The 26,532-nt window shown below is 40.9% G+C and overlaps 1 protein-coding gene across 2 annotated transcripts in view; it reads right to left on the bottom strand.

Annotated features, from left to right (window-relative positions):
* The window catches only part of URGCP (upregulator of cell proliferation), a 58,679-nt gene that overhangs the window by 31,883 nt on the left and 264 nt on the right, over positions 1 to 26,532 (bottom strand). The window contains exon 2 of one of the 2 annotated variants that reach the window (XM_047763435.1): positions 26,453 to 26,507. Coding sequence is in view for 1 of the 2 variants with exons in the window: in XM_047763433.1 (XP_047619389.1) it covers positions 1,913 to 1,926 (14 nt within the window). In the remaining variant the exon portion in view is untranslated. Of the gene's footprint in view, positions 1 to 1,912; positions 2,069 to 26,452; positions 26,508 to 26,532 lie in introns of those variants that run through there. The other variant, XM_047763433.1, reaches the window with a different exon arrangement.

Genomic DNA, 26,532 nt, shown 5'->3' with positions numbered 1-26,532 from the left:
GAATGTGTATACATATGAATGACTGGGTCGCTTTGCTGTACAGCAGAAATTGGCACAACATTGTAAATCAACTGTACCTTGATTAAAAAATAAATTTCAAAAAATGTTCAAAAAAAGAAAAGAACGCCAGATTTGGAGGCTTCTCCATCCCTGCCTTGAATCACTGGACTTGTTCCCACAGCACCTAGTCTAGGAGGCTGAACGTCTGCTGACTTGAGAGAGATCGAAGAATCCTAGGAAACCAGGCCTCGCTGGCGAGACTCTGGTCTACCAGCAAAGCGTACAGACCTCTTGAGGTGTGGACCGTCCCCACATTCGCACACAAGCACACGGTTCTTTCCATGAAATGAAATAAAGTATACCACATACGACAGGGCCACTGTGCTGTACAGTAGAAACGGACAGAACACTGTAAATCAGCTATAATGGCAAAAATAAAAATCATTAAAAAAAATAAAGTCCACTAAACACTTTGTGGCAGCTTTGCCATGGGTAGGCCTCAGAAATTAATGCCAAACGCAGACTTGGGACGTCGCTCATACATAGAACTGCAAATATCAAATCTGCACTAAGACCACCTGACACAGGGACAGAGTTTAGCACGCCCGCCCCAGTATGAAGTCCACCTCTGACCCAGATCTACCAAGTAGAGGGCTTGGATGCCAAATGCCCCATCACTTTTGTAAAGGTCTCATGGCAGCGGCACACAGGCTTAGCCTCCCTCGTGCTGCCTTCAGCCTGCTCTGCCTCACCCTGTTGTGACAAGAGGGCTGGGAATGCAGTGGGACCTTCAACCTCTCGATGAATCAGCCTGGCCTTCTGAGAGATGAGCTATTTATTCTATTTACAAGCTCAAAGTACTGGGTACTCCTGACTGCTCCTCCCCGAACCTCGAAAGACAGCAGGTAGATGGAAAATGCCCATGACTTGGCTCGAGTCAAACGCAGCTTGCTCCATGCAGGCTCAGTGCATTCAGGGCACGGCTCGGGCCTCACGGGCAAGGGGCCTAAGGGCCACCATCGCCACCCCCCAGCAGGCCCCACGCCAACCCCCGCCCCAGTCAAAGCCCTTTGTGAGGTGTGAGGATGAACTTGAACGGCTATGCCAGCCACAAGCTTGAAGACACTCTGGATGATGGACGACAGTCAAATAAAGTCCAATACCAACTAAAGCAATGACCTTGAGACGAATCTTCCTCCTCTGCGAAGCGTGGCTGTTGGATTAATTCTGTCATTCCCAGCTTTCGAGACTAGTTAAATTACCAAAACAAAAAGTAATCATAATGAATGGCCGAGGTTTTATTTTGCAGTAAGGATTTTATAAAATTGCAAACTCTGTGTGTTACCCTCATTTCCGAAAAGAAATCACGTTTTAACGCCAGGACAGGAGACTGGAGATGATGTCAGAATAGGGGCACCCCCTGTAACCCGGCCCGCGGCCCGGCCCAAGCAGGAGGCCCAGGCCAGGCCGAAGCAGGGTCTGCCCGGCCCTCGCTGCCGACGGTGGGGACTTTCGGGCTGCGTCCCGACGGCGGCGAGAACCCAGCATCAACTCCAACGCGAGCAAGCGGAGAAAAGAGATGCGGAAGGCGGGGTGGCGGGCGCCGCGGCTCCAGGCCGGGGGCGCCGGGGGGCCGCACCCGCGCTGCCGGGCCCCGGCCCCCGCGCCCCCCGCCCCGGATCCCGCCCCCGGCGCCGCGATCCCCACTCCGCCCGCGCCCCCCGCCCGTCTCCGCCCGCCCCCGCCCCGGCCGCCTCCGCCCAAGGTCGGCAGGAGAGGGCCGCGGGGCCTGGCGCGCCGGCGGGCGGGGGTCCGGGGCCGCCGGCCGGGAAGGGCCGCAGCCCGCCGCCGGCCGCCCGCAGCCCCCACCCCGCAGCCCCCTCCCCAGCGCGGCCGCGAGCGCCGCACTCACCCGGGCGACGCCATGAGCGCGGCGAGGTCTCGGCGCTGCCGCCGCCTCCGCTTCCTCCGCGCTGAGCGACTCCGCCGGGGAGGGGCCTCGCGCCGGCCGCCGGCCGCCCGCCGCCCGCCGGGGCAGCTCCCGGCGGCGGGGGCGCGGGGAGGGCGCCGAGGCGGCCCGAGAAGGGTGCGAGCGGCCCCGGCGGCGGCGGCGGAGGGCGACCGGGTCCCGGCGCGGAGCGGCCCGGGCGGGGGCGGGGGATCTCGGGGAGGCGGCCCGGGGTCAGCTCGGCGCGGCCCGGGGGCGGCGGGGGCACGGGGTTGCCACGGGCACGAGGGCGGTCCGCCGCGACCCGCAGCCCGGACCCGCCCATCTGCCCAGGTGCCCGGGTGCCCGCGGGCCAGGACTCCTCGGGAGGCGCCTTCGGGGCCAGTGCGGCCGAGAACCTGCCCAGGGGCCACGAAGCAGCGGCAGCAACCAGGTGAGGTCCACACCTCCCTGCGATGTGAGTTTCACTTCCCTACGAAAAGCCTTGTCTTCAGCTCTGGCGTGCAAGGCGTTGTTGTTGAGCAAAGCAATAACTGCTATTTCTTACGTGATGTGCTGTCTCGCACGCGTCGCTGGCCTCTGAGAGCCAGTTAGCTCTTGTAAAATGTGTGTGAATTCACATTGTGAAGCCCTGAGGAGCGTGGGCACTTTTTATCATTATTCACATCGTACTGTTTATCAATAATATTGACTCTGGACGTCCTGCACTGGGTTTCACAGCATCTACTCTGGGTACATGAGCCTCCGTTCCTGTCTCAGCAAAATGAATTTTCACAGGTAAATGGCCTCTTGTAAGTAAAAACACTTAATAAAAAGCTCTGGACAATGAAAATCACTGTTGATGACATTTCTCTTATGTTAAGTATTATTCATCATCATTATTATTTGTCCACTAATAAGAACAAGAGAAAGCAAAAGCTGTGAGTGAAAGCCTAGGCTCTGGGTTGAAATCATACCTGGGTTGAAATCTCAACTCTACCAATCACTAGCTCTGGAACGTGAGGCAAGATAGAACCTTCCCAGGGCTCTAGCTTCCTCAGTTGAAAAACGAGGATAATAAAATAGGTCTCTTCGTCTCTATGAGAATTGAATGAATTAATATTTGTAAAGTGGTTAATGCATTGCCTGGTAAATGGTCTCAACCTCCCAAGAATCCCTGCAGCGGCTCTCAGCCTCCTTGGTTCCAAAAATGGATCTTACAGTCGCTGCCTTGAGTTCAAAAGCTAATACTCTGTAAGTAAAGCCACAGGACTTGTGAGACCCAAAGTCGGGGTAAGTCCAAGAGGACCAGGGTTACAGAAGCGTTTGGGGAGTGGGCAGCTGCTAAATGGCCTGATTCACGACAGTAATGATTGCCACTGGAATGGGGGTGCTTAGATCCTTTTTTTAAATAAGCAGTTGGTGTTAAAATCTATTTGGAAATAATAATGTCAGTTCGATGAAATTATTCTTCCTCAGGATGAGTTTTACCAGGTATGTAGCATTTCACTGTGTGCTGGACCACCATGCTTTAACCAACCCCTCTTATTAAACATACGTCTTTCTACTAGTATTTCATTATTGTAAGGAATGTGGACAATAAATATTCTTATAGCCCAAACTCCCCATACATAATCCATGAGTATTTCTTTAGGCCAAGTTCCTAGGAGTCAGATAATACTAGTGTTTTTAATCTCATCAGATACATACATAATCTCTCGCATGCACACACATATAAGCTAGTCCACATATATACAGACATGCATATACACATACACATACAGATGCGCACACACAGACTGCTATCCCGGCACGATCATCAGCACTGATGGGAGTGCCAATTTCCCAAAACCCTCAATAAATTTCACAATTTATCACTGCAAATTTAATTGGTTAAAAACCAGTGTTTTGACAAAATGGCAGACTAGGAAGTTCAAGCACTCCTTTTCCCACAGAAATATGAAGAAAACAACCAGAAGCTGTCTGAACTAATTTCGTAGGAGCTCTGGAAAAGTCCCAATTTTACAGCAAGCAAGCAAAGATTCAAGCAAGAAAAGGTCATCCTTAAAATAACAGGAAGGTTTTGTGGCATTTTCACTTACTATTGCCCCACACCTTCGCCAGTGTGGCAATGGTCTTGCTCTTGAGCAGGTAGCATCCTGCTTCCCAGTCCCCTGACCCCATCACCTTGAACTGGATGGAACAGAGCAGAACTTATTTGTAGACTACTTGATCCGTAAGAAATAGTAAAGGCAGTCCTTTAGTTTGAAATGATAGGATGCTAGACAGTAACTTACAGCAGCATGAAGATGTCAAGATCTGATGAATACCTGGACAAATATAAAAACCAGTATTACCTTAATTTTGGCAGAAACTCCACTTTGTATTTCAGCAGAAGACAAATGCATTAAAATAATTATTAAATTATAAGTCTATGTTATTAGATACACAATGTATAAAGATGTAATGTGTGATATTAATAAGACGAAGAGGAAACAGAACAATATAGGAGTAGAGTTTTTGTATGCAATTGAGGTCAAGTTGGTAACATCCTAATTAGATTGTGTTATAACTTGAGAGTGTTATATGTAATCCCCAGGTAACCACAAAGAAAATATCTATAGAATATACAGAAAAGTATACATGAGAAGGGAATTAAAATATATCATTACAAAAAGAAAAAGAGCCAAACAGAAAACAAGGCAGTAATAGAGACCAAAAAACTATAAGACTTTTTTTTTTTAAGTAGCAAAATGGCAGTAGTAAATTTCTCCTTGTTAGTAGTTACTTTAAATGTAAGTGGATTAGGAGTTCTGTAGTGGTGCAGCAGAAAGGAATCTAACTAGGAACCATGAGGTTGCCGGATTGATTCCCGGCCTTGCTCAGCGGGTTAAGGATCTGGCATTGCCTCTGTCTGTGGCGTAAGCTGGCAGCTGTAGCTCCTATTAGACCCCTAGCCTCGGAACCTAAAAAAAAAGAAAAAATGTAAGTGGATTAAATGGTCTGATCAAAGGCAGAGATAGGCAGAATGGATTAGGAAAATAATCCAAATATATATATATATGTAGTCTTAAAAAGACACACTTTAAAGACAGAAAAAGATTAAATGTAAAAGGATAAAAAGAGATGTTCCAAGTAAATATTAATCAAAAGAAAGCTGGTAGGGTATATTAATTCAGATGAAATAGACCTCAGTTCAAAAACTTAAAAAGACAAAGACATATCTTGGACAAAAAGTAATTGTGTAAGATATAACAATTATAAACTATAACTCCACCAAAAATCCTCGACAAAATACTAGAAAACAGAACACAGAAAAATAGAAAAGGATTATACACTATGACCAAGTGGATTTATTCCTAGACTACAAGGATGGGCCAACAAATGAAATTCTATCAGTGTAATATATCACATTAATATGATGAAGGAAAAAAAAACACATGATCATCTCAATTCATGCAGAAAAAAAGGCATTTAACAAAATTCAATAATATTTCACAATAAAAATCCTAAAACTAAGAATGGAAGGAAACTTCTTCATTATATTAAAGGTCGTATATGGAAACCCCCAGAGCAATGATGAAAGCCTAAAAGTTTTTCCCTAAAATCAGAAACAAAACCCCCAAAACAACAAAAAACCCCCAAAAAGAATGCTCTCTTTTGCCTCCTCTGTTCAACACAGCGCTGTAAGTCCTAGAAAGAGCAGTTAAGCAATAAGAAATAAAAGGGATCCAAATTAGAAAGGAAGAAGTAAAAGTATCTCTGTTTTCAGATCATGTGATCTATCTGGAACACCCAAAAGACTCCACCAAAAGCCATTAGAATCAATATATGAATTCAGTAAATTTGCAAGATACAAATATCAACATACCGAAAGAAGCAGACAAAAACCTATACACAAACCAAAGCCTATCCAAAAAGGAAAGTAGGAAACAATCTTGTTTACAATAGCATCAAAAAGAATAAAATACTTAGGAATAAGCTTAACTAAGCAGGTGAAAGACTTGAAACTAAAGAGTATAAAACATTCATGAAAGAAATCAAAGACGACACAAATAATATGAAGGACATCCCATGTTCATGGATCGAAAAAATTGATATTGTTAAAATGTCCATATTACCCAAAGTGATCTATAGTTTCAATGCAATCCGTATCAAAATTCCAATGGCATTCTTTACAGAAATAGAAAAAATAATCCTAGAATTCACTTGGAACCATAAAAGACCCTGCATGTCCAAAGCAATTTTACACAAGAAGAACAAAGCTGGAGGTGTTACATTTCCTGATTTCAAAAGCTATTACAAAGCCATGGTACTAGCATTACAACAAACATATAAAACAACAGAACATAGTAGAGAACTCAGAAATTAGTCCACAGATTTACTATCAACTGATCTTTGAGAAGTGCATCAAGAATACAGAATTGGGGGAGTGTCCATTGTGGCTCAGCAGGTTAAGAATCCAACATAGTCTGAAGATGTGAGTTTGATTCCTGGCCTCTTGATGGGTTAAGGATCCGGCATGGCCACAAGCTGTGGCGTAGGTTGGAGATGTAGCTCAGATCCAGCATTGCTGTGGCTGTGGTGTAAGCCAGCAGCTGCAGCTCTAATTAGACCCCTAGCCTGGGATCTTCCATAAGCAGCAGCCTTAGCCCTAAAAAAGGGGGGAAAAAAAAGAATACACAATTGGAAAAGGATAGTTTCTTCAATAATCAGTACAGGAAAACGGGATATACACACGTAGAAGAATGAAGTTGAGTCATCTCACACCACATAAAAAATCAACTCAAGATAGATTGAAGAAATAAACAAAATCCATAACCATAAAACTCTTAGAAAAAAACATAAGGAAAGCAAAATATTGGGCTTAACAATGACTTATTGGATGACACCAAAATTTCAGGCAATGAAAGCAAAAATAGACAGGTAGAATTATATCAAACTAAAAAGCTACTGCACAGCAAAAGAAACAATCAAGAAAATATAAAGGTAAACTAAGGAATGGAAGAAATATTTGCAAACCATATGTCAGATAAGAGGTTGATATCCAAAATACAGAAGGAACCATGACAAAATGGGCAAAGGACTGGTTGACATTTCTCAAAAGAAGACATACAAATGTCCTCCTTTATACAAACAGGTATATGAGATGTTCAACATCACCAACCGTCAGGGAACCGCAAATGGAAAAAAAAAAAAAAGAAAGAAAGCCAGGGGGGCTATTACTTCACAGCTGTTAGAACGGCTGTTACCAAAAACCCCAAAAGATGTCAAATGCGGCGAGGATGTGGAGAAATGGGATGCCTTGTACACTGGTGCTGGGTGTTTAAATTGCTGCAGCCACTATGGAAAACCTATAGAGGTTCTTCAAAAAACTGAACATGGAAACGCCAAGAGATCCAGTAATCCCACGTCTGGGTCTATATCCCAAAGTACTGAAGTCAGAATCTCAAAGAGACATCTGAACTTCATTGCAACATTATTCACAATAATTGGGATAAATGTCTGTCAATGGGTGGTTAATGGGCAAAGAAAAACATGGTATACAAATACAAAGGAATATTAGCCTTTAAAAAGCAGCAAATCGGAGTTCCCCTCGTGGCTCAGTGGTTAACGAATCCGACACTGACTACAGAGACAATGAAATCCCTATCAAAGTTCCAAGCCATTTTCTACAGTTAGTGAAGAACTCATCCTAAATTTTATATCGAATCTTCAGGACCACTGAATAAGTGAAACAGACTGAAAATGAGTACAAAGTTGAAACTCACATATACTGATTTCAAAACTAACTACAAATCTACAATAATCAAAACTATAGGAGTTCCCATCATGGCTCAATGGTTAACGAATCCAACTAGGAACCATGAGGTTGAGGGTTCGATCCCTGCCCTTGCTCAGTGGGTTAAGAATCCGGCGTTGCCATGACCTGTGGTGTAGGTCACAGAGGGGGCTCAGATCTGGCATTGCTGTGGCTGTGGTGTAGGCCTGTGGCTATAGTTCCGATTAGACCCCTAGCCTGAGAACCCCTTATATGCCATGGGAGCAGCCCTAGAAAAGGCAAAAAGACAAAAAAAAAAAACCTGTAGAATTGACATATAGACCAAAGGAACAGAAAAACAAGGCCAGAAATTCTCATACATATTGTCCTATATACGTATGTATGTCCTACATATATAGTTATTAGTTTTAGGTATACAGCAAAGTTAGTTATATTTTTCTGATTTTTCCCATTATAGGTTATGATAAGATATTAAATACAGTTCCCTGTGCTCTACAGTAAATCCTCGCTGCTTATCTATTTTTCGTAGGGTAGCTTGGTAATCCCATACTCCTAATGTATCCCTCCTCCCCCCTTCCCCCTTAGTTTGTATCTATGTCTGTGAGAATGTTTCTGCTTTGTGTATATATTCATTTGTATTATTTTTTAGAATCAACATATAAGTGATATCATACAATATCTTTTTCTGTATGACTGACTTCACTAAGTAAAATATTCTTAGTGTCCACCCATGTTTCTACAAATGCCAAGCTTTCGTTTATATATATATATATATATAGTAAATATACACCACAGTTTCTTAAGCCAGTTATCTGTTGATGAGCGCTTGGGTTGTTTCTGTGTCTTGGCTATTACAAATAATGCTGCTATGAGCTTTGGGATGCATGTATCTTTTCAAATTAGAGTTTTCATCTTTTTCAGATATATACCCAGGTGTGGGATTGCTGGATCACATGGTAGCTATTTTTAGTTTTTAAAGGACCCTCCACAGGGTTTTCTGCAGCAGCTGCACCAATTCACATTTCCACCAACAGTGTAGGAGTGTGCCCTTTTCTGCATGATCTCTCCAGCATTTATTTGTAGTCTTTCAATGACAGCTATTCTGACCGGTGTGAGCTAACACCTCACCATGGTTTTGTTTTGCATTTCACTAATAATAAGTGATGTTGAGCATCTTTTCATGTGCCTGTTGGCCATCTGTATGTCTTTTTTTTTTTTTTTGTCTTTTGTTGTTGTTGTTGTTGTTGTTGCTATTTCTTGTTTCTTGGGCCGCTCCTGCGGCATATGGAGGTTCCCAGGCTAGGGGTCGAATCGGAGCTGCAGCCACCGGCCTACGCCAGAGCCACAGCAACTTGGGATCCAAGCCGTGTCTGCAACCTACACCACAGCTCACGGCAACGCCGGATCGTTAACCCACTGAGCAAGGGCAGGGACTGAACCCGCAACCTCATGGTTCCTAGTCAGATTCGTTAACCACTGCGCCACAACAGGAACTCCTGTATGTCTTCTTTGGAGAAAGTCTCTTTGGGTCTTCTGCCCATTTTTTGATTGTTGGGTTATTATTTATATTGAGTTGTATGAGCTGTTTGTGTATTTTGGATATTTACCCCTTTTCAGTCACATCGTTTGCAAATACTTTTTCCCATTCCATTGGTTGTCTTTTTATGTTGATGGTGTCCTTTGTTGCGCAAAATCTTTTAAATTTGATGCTGTCCAGTTTGCTTATTTTTGTTTTTCTTTCTTCTGCCCTGGGAGACTGATCTAAGAAAATATGACTACAATTTATGTTTGAGAATGTTTTGCCTATGTACTCTTTTAGGAATTTTATGATGTTAGGTCTTATATTTAGATCTTTAGGAAGTGCCCAGCGTGGCTCCGCAGTGATGAGCTCCGTGGTGATATAGTATCAATGAGGATACTGCTTCCATCCCTGGCCTCGCTCAGTGGGTTAAGGATCCAACATTGCTGTGAGTTGTGGTGTAGGCTGTAGACAAGGCTTGGGTCCTGCATTGCTATGGCTGTGGTGGAGGCCAGCAGCTGTAGCCCTGATTCAATCCCTAGCCAGGGAACTTCTTTATACCACAGGTGCGGCTCTAAAAAGCAAATAAATAAATAAATGGATCTATAAATCAGCCGATCTGATTTTTGGGTATGTTGTGACGGAGTGTTCCAATTTCATTACATGCAAGTTTCCCAACACCCTTTCTTGAAGAAACTGTCTTGTCTCCATTGTATATTCTTGCTTCCCTTGTTGTAATTAACTATATGTATGTGGGTTTATTTCTGGCTCTCTATTCTGTTCCATTGATCTATACGCACCTTTTTGTGCCAATATCACACGGTTTTGATGACGAGAGCTTTGAGTATAGTCTGAAGTCCAGAAGGGTTTTGCCTCCAGCTCTATTCTTTTTCTTCAGGATTGCTTTGGCAACTCTGGGTCTTTTTTGGTTCCATATAAATTTTAGGATGATTTGTTCTAGTTCTGTGAAAAATGTCATGGGTATTTTGATAGGGATTGCATGAAATCTGTAGATTGCTTTGGGTAGTATGGCTACATTAACAATATTAATTCTTCCCATCCAATAACATGGGTTATCTTTCCATTTCTTTGAATGGTCTTCATTTCATTTATCACTGTTTTACAGCCTCCAGTGTATAGTGCTTTCACCTCCTTGGTTAAGTTTATTTGTAGGTATTTTGTTTTTTTGAACACGATTTTAAATGGGATTTTTTGTGCTTTCTGATATTTTATTATTAAAGAAATGCAACCGATTTCTGCATATTAATCTTGTATCCTGCTATCCTGATACCTTGCTAAATTAATTTATTCTAAGAGTAGTTGTGTGGAGACATTAGGGTTCTCTATATGTGAGATCATGTCATTATAGTGACAGTTTTGTTTTTTTATCTTTTGGCCACCCTACGGCATATGGAGCTCCCTGGCCAGGGATCAGATCCAAGCCAATGTCAAAACCTAAGCCATCACTGTGGCAATGCCTGATCTTTAAGCCACTGTGCTGGGCCAGAGAGCGAACCTGCGTCCCAGCGCTCCCAAGATGCCATGGATCCTGTTGTGCCACAGTGGGGACTCCCACAGTGACAGTTTTATCTCTCCCCTTCCAATCTGTATACATTTTCTTTCTTTTTCTTTTTTTCTTTTCTTTGCTTTTTAGGCCACACCCACAGCATGTAGAGGTTCCTGGGCTAGGGGCTGAATCTGAACTGTAGCTGCCGGCCTACACCACAGCCACAGCAATACCAGATCCAAGTCATGTCTGTGACCTACACCACAACTCATGGCAACATCGGATCCTTAACCCACTGAGCAAGGCCAGGGATCGAACCCTCAACCTCATGGTTCCTAGTCCGATTCGTTAACCACTGAGCCACGAACAGGAACTCCCTTTTTCTATTCTCTATTTCTTTGATCTCTGCTCTAATCTTTACTATTTTCTGCCTTCTGCTAACTTTGCATTTAGTTTGTTCATCTTTCTCTAGTTCCTTAAATTGTAAAGTCAGGCTGTTTATATGTTTCTTTTTTTAAGGTAAGCATTTATAAATTTTCCCCTTAGTACTGCTTTTGATACATCCCATAAGTATTAATATTTTTTGTCTTTATTCTCATTCACCTTCAAACCATTTCCTGATTTTTTTGAGATTTCTTCTTTGATTCATTGCTGGTTTAAAAGGATACTGCTTAGTTTTCACAATTTTGTGAATTTTCCAATTTATGTTATTGATTTCTAACTTCACCCCACTGTGGTCAGAGAAGATACTCTGTGTGATATCTTCTTAAAACCACTGTAACTTAGTATGTGGCCACTCATACAGTCTATTCAGGAAAGTGTCCCATATGCATTTGAGAAGAACGTATATGCTGTTGCTGGGTGGAATGCTCTGTGTATGTTTATTACATCTAGTTAGCTTATTGAGTTGTTGAAGTCTTCTATTGCCTCACTTATCGTCTATTTAGTTGTTCTGTCCATAATTCTGAGTAAAGCATTGGATTCTACAGTCATTATTGTAGAATTATTTTTCCCTTCATTTCTCTCAGTTTTGGCTTCATATGTTTTCATGGTCTGATGCCAGGTGCATAAATGTTTGTAATTGTTCTATCTTCCTGCTGTATTGAAGCATTTGTTAGCATGTAATGTCTTTCTGTCTCTTGTAACTGTTTATGATTTAAAGCCAATTTTCTCTGCAATTAAAACAAGCCATTCCCATTCTCTTCTGGTTACATTTGCATGGAGTATCTTTCTCCATCCTTTCCCTTTCTCAAAAATGGTTTGTCATTGGGTCTCAAGTGAGTCTCTCTAGAGACAGCATACAGTTGGATCATGTGTTTCTAATCCATTCAGACAATCTCTGTCTTTTGAGATTGGAGGGTATGATCCACTTATATTTAAAGTAATTACTGATGAGGAGGCACTTATTTCTGTCCTTATGCTATGTGTTTACTGTAGGCCTATAGCTTTTTTGTCCCTCATTCTCTACATTCCTCTCTTCTTTTGTGTTTAGTTCATTTTTGGTAGTGAAGCATTTAAATTCCTCCTGGATTTCCTTTTGTGTGTATTCTAGAGTTTTCTTTGTGGTTGCCTTGGGATTACATTAGTGTCCCAATACTGTAACATTCTAATTTGAATTTATAGCAGCTTCACTTCAGTTAACATATTAAAAGTCTGCACCTTTATACTCTGTTCCCACCTCTTTTAGTGTTGATGTCACTTTTTTTAAATTTTTTTTTTTTTTGTCTTTTTAAGGCCACAACCAAAACATATGGAGGTTCTAGGCTAGGGGTTGAATCACAGCTGTAGCTGCCAGCCTACACCACAGCCACAGAAATGCCAGATCCAAGCCATGTCTGTGACCTACACCACAGCTCATGGCAATGCAGGATCCTTAACCCACTGAGCAAGGCCAGGGATCGAACCTACATCCTCATGGATACTAATCAGATTTGTTTCCACTGAGTCATGATGGGAATGGCACAAATTTATATCTTTATACAATGTGTGACCCAAACATAAACTAATAATTCTTTAAATGCATCAGTCTCAAATTACCTACAGAACAAGATTTGGAGCTATAAATCAAAGTTACAGTAATACTAGCTATTATATTAGGTTTACTTCAAATATATTGGTCTCTTAAATCATGTAGAAAACAAAGAGGGCAGTTACAAACCAGTGCTATAATAATACTAGCTATTATAATTGCCTGTGTATTTACTGAGATCTTTATTTCTCCATACAGCTTCAGCTTACTGTCTAATGCCCTTTGCAGGACTCCCTTGAGCACTTCTTCCAGGGCCAGTCTAGTGGTCACAAACTCCTTCAGCTTTTGTTCATCTGGGAATGTCTGGATTCCTCCCTCACTTTTGAAGGACAGTTTTGCTGGATATATGCATCATGGTTGACAGGTTTTTTCCTTTCAACACTTTGAATGTATCTGTCCACTGTCTTCTGGCCTTCAAAATTTCTACACTTGATCTTAGCCAAAAGGCCGAGAAGCGATAGGCCTTCAAAATTTCTAATGAGAAATTTGCAGATTTTCTCTTTGAGGATCTCTTCTATGTAATTACGTCCTTCTCACTTGCTGCTTTAGAGATTTATTTTTCTTTGTCCTTTGAAAGTTTAATTATAATGTGTCTTGGTGTGGGTCTCTTTGAATTCATCTTACTTGGAATTCACTGAGTGTGTTGGATGTTTACATGCATACCTTTCTTTAAATTTAGCCATTACTTCTTCAAATATTCTCTCTGCCTCTTTCTCCTTTCTCCTTCTTCCCACAATACATTTCTTGGTCCTTTTGATGGTGTCCAATAGGTCTCTTAGGCTCTGCGTGTATTTTTTGTTTTTGTTTTTTGTCTTTCTAGGGCCACATCCACAGCATATGGAGGTTCCCAGGCTAGGGGTCAAATTGGAGCTGTATGTGCCAACCTACACCAGAGCCTCAGCAATGCAGGATCTGAGCCATGTCTGCGACCTACACCACAGCTCACGGCAACACTGAATCCTTAACCTACTGAGTGAGGCCAGGAGTCAAAACTATGTCCTCATGGATGCAGCTGTTGTCTCACTGGATAGACAGATCACCAATGCTTCTGACTCCACCATCTTTCAAGAATCCTCCTTAGTTGTTTTTTTCTTCATTTATCCAGGTAAAGGTTTTTCAGTTTGCTGATCTTTAAATTAAAAAAAAAAATTTCATTCATTTTTCTACTGTTTTTCTAATCTGTAATTCATTTGTCTCCTAATCCTTATTATTTATTCCTTCTGATAGCTCTGGTTTAACTTCTCCCTCCCTCTGATGGACAGTTTTTAGCAGATATAGGATATTGATACTTTTTTGTTTTTCTTTCTGCATTTTGAATATAAGTGTCCGCTGACTTAAGGCCTCCAAAATTTCAGGTGAGAAATCTGCTGATAATCTTATTGAGGACCCCTTTATGTGATTAGTCACTTCTCTCTTGCTGCTTTCAAGATTTTCTTTTGCTTTTGACATTTTTATGTCTCAATGCGGCCCTCTTTGAACTCATCTTACTAGGAGTACATTAAGGTCCTTGAATGTTCATGTTCATGTCTTTCTTCAAATTTGTTAAGTTTTTAGGCATTATTTCTTCAAGGACTTCCAGAGCATGATTCTCTGAAAGATGTTCCACAGGTTCCTTAGACTTTGTTGATTTTCCTTCCATCTTTATTCCTTCTGTCCCTCAGACTTGATACTTTCAATTGTTTTATCTTCTAGCTCACCAATTCTTCTCCTACTCAAATCTGCTTTTGAGTACATCTATTGAGTTTTTTATTCAAGTTATTGTAGTTTTCAGCTTTGGAATTTCTTTTTGGTGTGTTCTTATATTTTCTCTTTATTATTGAAATTTCCATTTTATTCATACATTATATTGACTTTCTTCAAATCTTTAGTTTTTTGAGCATATTTAAGACAGTTGCTAAAATTTTTTGTCTATTGGGTCTGCCATCTGGGCTTTCTCACCAGTTTGTGTTGATTTTTTCCCTTTTGAATGGGAAAATTTTTTCCCCTATTTCTTTGCATGTCTTAAAAACATTTTTTTTTTTGATGGATAACATTTGAAGCTAACAATGTAAGTCTGGAAAACAGATTGTCCCATTTCCCAAGGCTTTCCTTTCGTTTATTGTTTTTGATATTTTGATTGCTTTATGCTCTCTTTGCCATGGATAAGCCTGAGGAAAAACTTAAGGTCTCCTCGGGTCCTTCTGAGCCTGTTTTTCCTTAGGCATGTATGGCAACCTATGTATGCAGTTGCTTTGGGATGTCCTATTCCTTAAATTTATATATGTAAAATGTTTCTATTTCCTTATTATATTTTTGGATGTCTCCAAGATCTGGTGATATCCCATTTCTGATATTGCTTGTTTGTGTCATCTTTTTCTTTTTTGATCTTAGCAAAAGTCTGTCAACAAGATCAATCTTTTCAAAGAACCTATTTTGTTTACCTTATCTATTGCTTTTCTCTTTTCAATTTCATTCATCTTTCTTTGTATTATTTCTTTACTTCTACACCTCTGGGTTTACCTTGCTCTTCTTTTTATAGGCTCTTAAGGTGAGAGCTTACACTATGTTCTTGAGATTGTCCCTCTTTTCTTTTTTTTTTTTTTTTTTTTTTGTCTTTCTGCTATTTCTTGGGCCGCTCCCGCAGCATATGGAGGTTCCCAGGCTAGGGGTCGAATCGGAGCTGTAGCCACCGGCCTACGCCAGAGCCACAGCAACTGGGGATCCGAGCCGCGTCTGCAACCTACACCACAGCTCACGGGAACACCGGATCCTTAACCCACTGAGCAAGGGCAGGGATCGAACCCGCAACCTCATGGTTCCTAGTCGGATTCGTTAACCACTGCACCACAACAGGAACTCCTGTCCCTCTTTTCTAATGTAAGAATTTGGTGCTATATATTTTTCTCTCAGCACTGCTTTAGTTATATCCCACACATCTTGTATGTTTCACTTTCATTTTGTTCATTGTGTTGTTTTATTTCCCTCAAGACTTACTCTTTCAGGAAAAGATTATTTAGCAATTAGTTATTTAGTTTCCAACTGTTTGGAGCTTTTCCTGTTATTTTTCTGTTACTGATTCTAATTTGATTCCTTGGTACCAAGAACACACACAGTAAGATTTCAATTATTTTAAATATATTGAAGTTTGTTTTATGGCCCTATCACGGTAAGTGGTCTATCTTGATAAACTATCCATGGGGGAACTTGAAAAGAATGTCTGTTCTGCTATTGTTGGAGTGATGTGACTGTTTGTTGGATCCTGTTCATTTATGGTTCTGTTGAGCCATTATATATCCTTGCTGATATTCTGTGTAGTTCAGTCAGTTGTTGAAAGAAGTACACTGAAGTCGCCAATTATAATCATGGATTTGTCTATTTCTCTTCTCAGTTCTGTCGATTTTTGCTTTAAGTATTCTGCAGCTATGTTGTTTAATATACACAAATGTAGGAACGCCCTGTCTTCTTGAAAGCCTGACCCTTTTATCACTGTGAAATACCTCTCTCTGGCCCTGGTAATTTTCTTTTCTCTAGAATCTACTTTATCTGACATCAGTATAGCCACTACCGCTTTTTTTTTTCTTTTTTTCTCCTTGTCCTTTTGCCTTTTCTAGGGCTGCTCCGTCAGTATATGGAGGGTCACAAGCTATGGGTCCAATCGGAGCTGTAGATGCCAGCCTACAGCAAAGCCACAGCAACACGGGATCTGAGCCCCGTCTGTGACCTACACCACAGCTCATGGCAATGCTGGATCCTTAACCCACTGAGCAAGGCCAGGTATTGAACCTGCAACCTCATGGTTCCTAGTTGGATTCGTTAACCACTGTGCCACGATGGGAATTCCTGCTTTTTTTTCTGATCAATGTCTGCATTGCGTATCTTTTTCCATCTTTTTACTTTCAACTCACTTACACCATTAATTATGAACTGAGTTTCTTGTGGGGAACATCAGTAAGGTCTTGTTTTTCATCTACTTTGCCTTCTCTTTTAATTGGTGTATTCAGACATTTACATTTAGTGTAATTATTGATATGCCAGGACTTCAGTAGGGTTTTTGTTTCATTTTGTTTTCTTTCCTGTTTTTATTTTTCTGCCTCCCTTTGGGTTATTTGTCCTTTTTTTTAAGAATTCCATTTCAGTTCATTAATAGTGCTTTTGAATGTATCTCTTCATGCAGATTTTAGTTGTCATACTACATTATGCATACATACTTTTCACAGTCCTCTGGTGTTAATTTTTAATGGTTTGATTGAAGTGTAAAAACCTCTCAATCCTTTAAGTTTCTATACCCTGTCATTTATAATACAATTGTCTTAAATATTTCCCCTACATACTTTGAGATTTTTATCAGATGTTACAATTTTGCTTCAATCATCAAATATAATTCAGAAAGATTTAATAATTCCATTATTATAATATTTTACTCTATTGTTCATCTCCTTTCCTGGTTGAAGATTTCTTCTATCATTACCTTTCCAATTCAAGAACTTCCTTTAGCCTTTTTTTTAAATAGGGTAGATCTACTGATGGATGACAAATCCTTTAAGTTTTCTTTCATCTGAGAATGTCTTTATATTTATCCACTTTATTCCTGAAGAATATTTTCACTTGTTATAGAATTTCTGAGACAGTTCTTTTTTTTTTTTTTTTGTCTTTTGTCTTTTTTGTTGTTGTTGTTGTTGTTGCTATTTCTTGGGCCGCTCCCGCAGCATATGGAGGTTCCCAGGCTAGGGGTTGAATCGGAGCCGTAGCCACCGGCCTACGCCAGAGCCACAGCAACACGGGATCCAAGCCGCATCTGCAACCTACACCACAGCTCACGGCAACGCCGGATCATTAACCCACTGAGCAAGGGCAGGGACCAAACCCGCAACCTCATGGTTCCTAGTTGGATTCGTTAACCACTGCGCCATGACGGGAACTCGTTGTTTTTAGCACTTGGAAACATGACACCCTTTCCTTCTGACCTCCCTGGTTTCTGCTAAGAAATCTATTGTAAAGTATTATTTCTTTTCTGTTTTCAAGATTTATCTTTATTTTTCAGAATTCTGATTATGATGTATCTTGGCATGGTATTCTGTGGGGTGTATCCTATTTGGGGTTGGCCCAACTTCTCGGATCTGTGGATTTATGTCTTTTGCCAAGTTTGGGGCTTCTTCAACCATTATTTATTCAAATCCTTTTTTATCCCCTATGATGCAGATGAAATAAGTATTAGATCATTTGTATACTGTCAGATTCTTGAGGTTCTATTCACTTTTTTTCAATCTGTTTTTTCTGTTGGTTAATTTCTATTGTCTTTTTACTTTCACTGATCCTTTATCATTTCCACTCTGTTGAGTTCATCTAGTGAGTTTACTATTTCCTTTATTGTTCAGTTATAAAATTTTCATATAGTTCTTATATTTTGTATTTCTTTGCTGAGAATTTCTAGTTTTTCATTTCAAGCACTTTCATAAATGTTCATTCAAGCATTTGATCATGTTTGCTTTAAAATCTCAGCAGATAATTCCAATCTCTGTGTCATCTCTGGTTTGGCATTTGACAATTGTGTTGATTTACTGAAGTTAAAACAGTTTTGGTTCTTGGTTTAATGAGTGATTTTCAATTGCACCCTGGACATTTTAACCACATTACAAGACTCCAGATCCTACTTAAATCTGTTTTACAGGCTCCTCTGACATTTACAGCAGCACAGAAAGGTCCCACTTCATTTCCTCCAGGTGAGGTCCACCCCCTGGCTGGGTGTGGTGATCAGCTTTATTTGTCAATTTGCTTAGGGTACAGAATGCCTATTTAGCTAGTTCTAGATAGTTATTTCTGGATCTGTCTGTGAGAGTATTTCTAGAAGAGATAAGCACTTGAATTGGTAGACGGAATAAAGCTCTTGGTTCTCCCCAAAGTGGGTGGATATCATCCCATCTATGGAAAGCCTGAGCAGAACAAAAAGGCAGAGAAAGATTAAATTATCTTCTGCCCTTAATGCCCCTGGTTTACATCCCCCCTTCTCACTTGCCTGTAGCTTCTCTGGAGAACCCTAATATGGGGGAAGTGGAACTAATGCCTTAGAATTGCCCCCTTTCATGGACACTGTGTGGGAGGAAAGGTGTCATTATCATCAGATGGCCATGACAATCCCAGCTCCTACTGGCCTTTTCTGGAATCATCCTAGCAAGGCTATCGTGGAAGTCTGGGCTCCCTACTTAACCTCTGCAGATGGGGATGAGGGTCCATTTTATTCTGTGGCTTTTGGCTGGAGTAAAGCCATTATTGTCTATAAGTATCCTGTCTTCCAAGTTGGTCCTTTGCTGGTCCTTTGGTGAGACAGTAGGCTTTTGTTCCTGTTCCCATTGGTGTTTCCAAGCTGCTGGTTTCTCCAGCACCAGTCTAGGATATATTAGCAAAAAGAAAACTATCACGTCATTCTCAGCTCCCAAGGTCCCTTGCCAGTCCACCATCTTCTACCTTTCAGAGTTTTCTTATGTTTTGACAAAAGCCCAATTTATTTTCTTTTATTAACTTGTATTTAAAATATCTTTGTCAAACCCAAAGTCATGAAGACTTTCTATGCTTTTTTTCCCCTAAAGTTTTACAGTTTTTAACCTAATTTAACAATTAGGTTTATGATCCATATATGTAACAGGCATATATAGTGTGAAGACTGGTTTTTTTTTTTTAATGAATATGCTATATAATTGCTCCAGAGTCACTAAAGTATTATCCTTTCTCCACCAAACTGATTTGGCAGCTTAGTTCTTTTGAGATGCTGTAACAGAATACCATAGACTGGGTGGCTTATAAGCAACAGAAATTTATTTCTCACAGCTCTGGTGGCTAGAAAGCCCAAGATCAAAGCACTAGCAGAGTCTGCCTGGTTGGGCATACTTTTGGGTTTAAAGATGGCTGTTTCTGCTGTGTCCTTACATGGTGAAAGGGGTCAGGAAGCTAAGGTCTCTTTTATAAGGGCACCCATGCCATTCATGAGGGCTCTGCTCTCAGGACTTACTCATCTCCAAATGGCCCCACCTTCTAGTACCATCACATTAGGGGTTAGGATTTAACAAATGAAATTTAGGGGGACGCATTTTCATTCTAAAGTGGAACTTTTTGGGGGGTTCCCGTTGTGGCGCAGTGGTTAACAAATCTGACTAGGAACCATGAGGTTGTGGGTTTGACCCCTGACCTCACTCAGTGGGTTAAGAATCCGGCTTTGCCGTGAGCTGTGGTGTAGGTCGCAGACCGGGTTTGGATCCCAAGTTGCTGTGGCGTAGGCCAGCAGCAACAGCTCCAATTAAACCCCTAGCCTGGGAACCTTCATATGCCATGGGAGCAGCCCTAGAAAAGGCAAAAAGATAAAATAAAAAATTAAAAAAAAAGTAAAGCAGAACTTTTTTCAAAAATCAGTATGTGTTGGTTTATTGCTATACTGTTGTTTTTCATTGCCCAGCTTGGCTATCTTTATGCCAACACCACACATCCTTAATTATGTAGGTTCATAATACAGCTTGTAATTAAAAGAGTTTGAGCCCCCAACTTTGTTCTTCTTCAGGGTTGGCCTGCCCATTCTGACTTTTCTGCATTTCCATATAAGTCAGAATCAGTTTGCCAATCTCTACCACAGCAACCTGCTGGGATTTTGATTTGGAGTGCACTAAAAATGCAGACTAATTGAGGGAGAACTGCTATTTCAACAATATTACGTCTTTCTGCCCCGAACATGGCAGATCATTACTTTGATCTTTTTGCATTTCTCTGAGCAATGTTTTGCAGTTTTTGGTATAAAGGTCTTTCACATCTTTTTCAAATTTATTTAAAAACATTTCATACTTTTCATAATACTGTAAATGGCATGAATTTTTTTAAGTTCTGATTGTTGCTAGCATACAGAAACACGATTGAGAGTTTTGTATTGATCTTGCATCTGTAACTACTGTCAATAATTCTAGAAGCTTTTTATTACCTCTCTCAGGTTTTTCATGTAGATAAGCATGTCATTTGTGAATAAAAGACATTTCAACACTTTTCCAGTCTGCCTTTCATTTCCTGTCCTTGCCTTATAAAAACGGCTAGAAGCATCCAGCCATTGGATTGCAGGGAAAACAAACTTGCCTTATTCCTGATCTTAGAGGTGGGAGAAGCATTTAGTCTTTTCATTATTGTTGTGGACTGAATAATTATTTCTCCCCATAACTCATGTTGAAGCTCTAACCTCTAGTGTGTCTATATTTGGAGATGGGGCCTCTAAAGAAGTAATTAAGGTTAAATGAGTCATTAGGGTAGGGCTCTGATCCAATGGGACCAAAGTCCATATAAGACACACCAGAGAACGAGTGGTCCTCACCCCGCCCTCCACTCCCTGTGAAGACGTATGCGAATATATAATGAAAAGGAGACCAACTACGCTTAAGGAAGAGAGCCCTCACTGGAAACCAAGTCAGTCAGAACCTTCATCTTGAATTTCTAACCTTCAGAACTGTGAGAAAATAAATTTTTGGTTTGAGCCACTGAGTCTGTAGTATTTATGGCAGTCCTAGCAAAATAATACAGATTCCCATGGCTCAAGGTTTTTCATGGGGTTGCAGTGAAGCTGTCAGCCAGGACCATCCCAAGGCTTCAATGGGGGAAGATTAACTTCCAAGCTCAATCACATGGTGTTGGCAGGGTTCAGTTTCTTGTAGGGTGATGGATGTTGGACGGAAGGCCTACTTTTCACTAGCTATTGCTAGGAGACCTCTTTCAGTTCCTTGGCAGAGGGTCTTCTCAGTAGGGTAGCTCGAAATATGACAGCTGGTTTCCATCACAGTGAGGGAGTGAAGGAGCAAGGGAGCAAGAGAATGAGAGCAGTTGCGTCTGCTGGAGACGGAAGGCAGTCTCTTACTTAACCCTCATCTCAGAAGTGACGTACAAAGACCTTTTCTATTCATCTGAAATGTCACGAAATCCAACACATACTCAAGGAGAGAAAATTACAAGAGGGCCTGAATACTAGGAGACAGATATTGAGGCCATCTTAGAAGCTCCCTACAAGTTCTTAATGACCAAGTCTGGGACAATTTGAACAGCATAGTAAATGATAATACTAACAGATTAAAACAGAATAAACATCCATGAGTCCATACTGATGTAAACAAAATAACTGAATATAGATCTTCCTCAGCATACAATGAGATTATGTCCTGTTAAACTCATCATAAATTAAAAATGTATTTAATACATCTGAGCTACTGAACAACATAGCTTAGCCAAGCCGATCTTAAACGTGCTCAGAACACTTATATTAGCCTAAAGTTGGGCAAAGTATTTAACACGGCCTATTTTATGATAAAGTCATGAATATCTCGTGTATTTTATTGAACACGACTGAAGGTTAAAAAAAAAAAAAAAGGCTGTAGGCTGTATGGGTACAGAACGGTTCTAAGTGTGTTTGTTGTTTATCTCCCTAATTGTGTGGTTGCCTGGTGTTTATCTCCCTAATTGTGTGGCTGCCTGGCCCACTGCCACTGCCAAGCATCACATAAGCACATCATACCACACACATCAACAGCTCAGGAAAAGACCAAAATTCAAAGTACAGGTTTTCCTGAACTTCTATCACTTTCACTCCATCATACAATCAAAAAATTATAAGTCAAACCATTATAAGTCAAGGGAAGTTTGTAAATAAATAGAGGAGAAAGGTCAGCTCTTCCTTTCAGTAGAATTCCATTAAACAAATGTAGAAAGAAAACCAGAAAGAGAAAATTACCCTTTGGTAAATACCACAGTAAGAACTGCCGTGAGCAAGGATGGAATCTAAAATTACTGGATGAAAGTCTGATTTTAAAATAAATTCATAATCTCAAAGTTTCTCTCCACAAGCCACTTATTAATTTAAAAAGAAAAAAAATTTAACATTACAGTGGAGAAATCTGACAATTAACAGCTTAACAAAATGATCAGAAAAGTCATAACCAGTAATGATTTATCAATGTCATGTACCTCTAATATAATGCACCAGAAGGGTACAACCTCTGTAACAGTCTTGTCAAAATGCATAACCTTAATTTCATCCATCACAAAACTCAGGTTGAGGACATTTTACAAAATAACTTCCCCATATTTTCCCCATACTTTTCAAGTGTCAAGGTCACACTGGGTTAAAACACCCAATTATTTTAGCTACAGCACAGGTCGCAACTGTGGCTGGGATCTGATCCCTGGCCCTGAAATTCCATAGGCCACAAGACAGCCAAAAAAGAAAGAAAGAAAAAAGAACTGTCTAAGATTGCAGGAGGCTAAGGTGACAGGATAAACACATGCCACATGGGATCCTAAATCAGATCCAGGACTAGAAAAAGGACATTATTTGGATAATTATTGAAATTTAAATGAAGTCTGTAAATTAACAAATAGTATAGATGTCAATTTTCTCAACTAACTACAGTTATGTAATATGCTAACACTATGAAACCAAGCAGGAGCCTGTGGGGCTCCAGAGCACAAAAGCCTTTCTGCATCCCCCCATTTCTTGTTTGTAGGAAACAGGCCTCATTCTGTCTTCACGACCCTCCCCAAGTTCAAACATTTGCTAATGAGGGAAGGGAGGGTGTGCAGAGACAGGCGAAGAGCAATCAAGAAACAACTGTGCACCCTGGAGGCCGGGTCCTGGTTCCTCCTTGGGGGGATAAAATATCTTTGAGCTCTTCCACAGAACAAAACCCCCCAACAAATGGAGACAGTAACTATCTGATGAAGCAGTCTCTAATCCAAACAGACGGTCACAGTGCACAGCCTCAAGGACCACCAGAACCCAGCCCAGGACCGCCTGACACCAGTTTTGAAGAAGGATGCAAACTTGCATCTACCCCGCCCTCATCTGTGGCCCTATTTTCCCAAATATTGTAAGACCACCTCCCATTCTCTCCAAAGGGAGGGCACAGTCTTTAGGGCATTAGCCAGCTGTGGCCTCCTTTGTCTAGCAAGGCAATAAAAGCTACTCCTTCCTCCTTTGCCCAAAATTCTTCTCTGCATTTCTATTAGGCACTAGTGGACGGAGGCCAAGTTCCAGCAACAGTTAGAAGCTAGATGAAGGATATACAAGAACTCCGAGTATTGCTGTTGCTGTTATATTTCAAACAGCTTTACAGACATATAATTTACCCACTAGCAATCACTCCCCAGTCCCACCCTCCTTCAGCCCTAGGCAAGTATTAACATAACTTGTCTCTATAGAGCTGCCTATTCTGGACTTGTCATGTAAATGGAATCATATGGAAACGGAAGCTTTTTGTGACTGGCTTCTTTCATTCAGCATAATGTTTTCAAGGTCCACCCATTATAATGTGTTGAACTATGTACCCTCAAAAGATGTTGAAGTCCTAACCTTAGTACCTGTGAATGTGCCTTTATTTGAAATTTGGGTCTTTGCAGATGTCGAGAAAGATGAGGTTACTGTTGGGATGGAAATGCTGTAAAACTGGGTTGTGATGGTCACGGTACAGCTATAAATACAACAAATTTATTGAGTTAAAAAAAAGAGGTAAGGTCGTTGGGTGTGGTAGGCCCTAACCCAATGATTGAGTCCTCATTAAAATGGGAAATTCGGACACAGACGCAGACATACACAGAGGGAGGAGGATGTGCAGACACAGGAAGAACTCCATCTACAAGCCACAGAATGCCTGAGGTCACCCAAAGCTAGAGGACCAGCATGGAAAGGATGCTCCTGCACACGCCTCAAGAAGAAACCAGCGCTGCCAGTAGCTTAATTTCAGACTCCTAGTCTCCAAAGCTGAGACAACAAAGGTAAGCCTCCCAGTTTGTGATACTGTCAACATGGCACCCCCGGAAATCTAACACATTCGTGTTGCAGCACACAGGTGTCTGTACATCATTCCTTTCAATTGCCAAAATTACTCCACCGAGTGACTAGATCACATCTGGCTCATCTGTTCAACATCTGGGTTGTTTTTAACCTTTATATATACATTTGTGTACAAGGTTCCGTATGGACATGTTTTAACTTCTCTCGGGTATGTACCTAAGAACGGAATTGCTGGGTCATCGAAATTCTGTTTTTAAGGAACTACCAAACTATTTTCCAAAGTAGCTGCACCATCTTATCTTAAATCCCACATAGAGAAGTGTGAGGGTTCCAACTTCTCCACCTCCCCACCAACACTTGATATTTTCTGTCCTTTTGATTACAGCCAAGAGGGGTAGTATCTAACTGTGGATACTACCTGACTGAGGATGGTGAGCTTTTTTTTCAATATTCTTATTGGCTATTTCCATTCTTCTTCGAAATTTCTACTCAAGTCCTATGCCTAGTTTTTTAAATGGTTTATCTTTTTTACTGACGTATTGAGAGTCCTTTATAGATTCTGGATACTGAATCTTTACCAAATATATGACTTGCAAATATTTTCTTCCATTCTGTGGGGTGTCTTGTTGCTTGATGGTCCTGTTTGAAGCCCAAGTTTTACATTTTTTTGAGGTCCTATTTATCAATTTTTATATCTCTTATTGTACTTGCCACACTTCTGTACATCTAAAATTACTTCAACATCAAAAAAGTAAAAATCACTTCAACATTAAAAACTATGTATAAAAATTCATGCAAAAAGTTTAGAAGACTATGCTCTAGACTACCAATAGGAAGCAGAAATGGAATTTTTCACTTGCTTTTCAACACCATTTGGTTTTACAAGTAAGGCAAATTCTCTGGGAACTTTGGAAATTAATATTAGCAAACTCACCATCCAGAGATAACCACCACTGTCACTTAGGTTCAGAGTCTCCCACAAATACACAAACATTTATAAAAATCTACGATCATTTGTTCTGTGAGGGGAGGGCCCATTAAAACAATATGGGGATGGAATGGACTAACAGGACAGAGTTACTGAGTGACAACGAGGAGAGGTGGCACTCAACCAAGGTCTGTGATGGCTTCAATTTGCTTTACAAGGTGAGTGCTAGCTGTGCTTTAAGGGGAAAGAAAGAGGAAGTTTTCTAGAGGGCAACCAGGAGCAAAAGAATATCATGGGAACAGTGAGAAACACTCTTGAGAGTAAACCAGACTGGATGACACTGGATTTTGAGGGGCCTTACATGCCCCGGGGTGGAATCCTTGGAGAACACTGGGCATCCCTGAAGACTTCTGGGCAAAAGAGATGGCGGGGGACCATGGAAATGTCTGTAATACATTTTATATTCTGAGTACCCACATACAGATGACCATGTGTCCTGGGTGGTCAGTGGCAGCCTCAGATGACACCTAATTACTAGAGTAATTACACTGCACTCCACTCTCAAAAAAAGTTTTGAAGATAAATATTACCATCTACGCACACACACAAAGTAGAACTTTCGCAATTCTCACCTTTATTATATGAAATGCACTGAGACTTTGTATTCTATTTCACTTTTTTTTTAAACGTTGGCTACAACCCAACAAACTGACTTCGTGACACACCAATTGTTCCTAACTCAAAAACTCTCACCTAGATGCCTGCAGGGTCTTGAAGAAAGGGGGAAGACAGAGCTAAGTCTGGATATGCACCGTTTAAGGCCGTGGCTCTCAAGTTTGGCAGGACATCAAAATCACCCGCAAACACTACAGAGACGCACATCTCCAGGCGCACTGCATATACAGCTCTGTTACGTGTATGTCTATGGAAAGAAGTGCAAGCTACTTGACACATAACACATGAAAGGGTATGAATACTTACAGACTTAAGTTCAAAGCAGAGCTGAGAACCACTATGTTCAGGAGTATGTGACAGCCTGGGATGGAACACAGAAGGGGGGT

This window comes from Phacochoerus africanus, chromosome 16 (assembly GCF_016906955.1).
Source record: "Phacochoerus africanus isolate WHEZ1 chromosome 16, ROS_Pafr_v1, whole genome shotgun sequence".
NCBI lineage: Eukaryota > Metazoa > Chordata > Mammalia > Artiodactyla > Suidae > Phacochoerus > Phacochoerus africanus.
The sequence above is the reverse complement of the archived record's forward strand: the minus strand, read 5'-3'. Positions and strand labels throughout refer to the sequence as shown.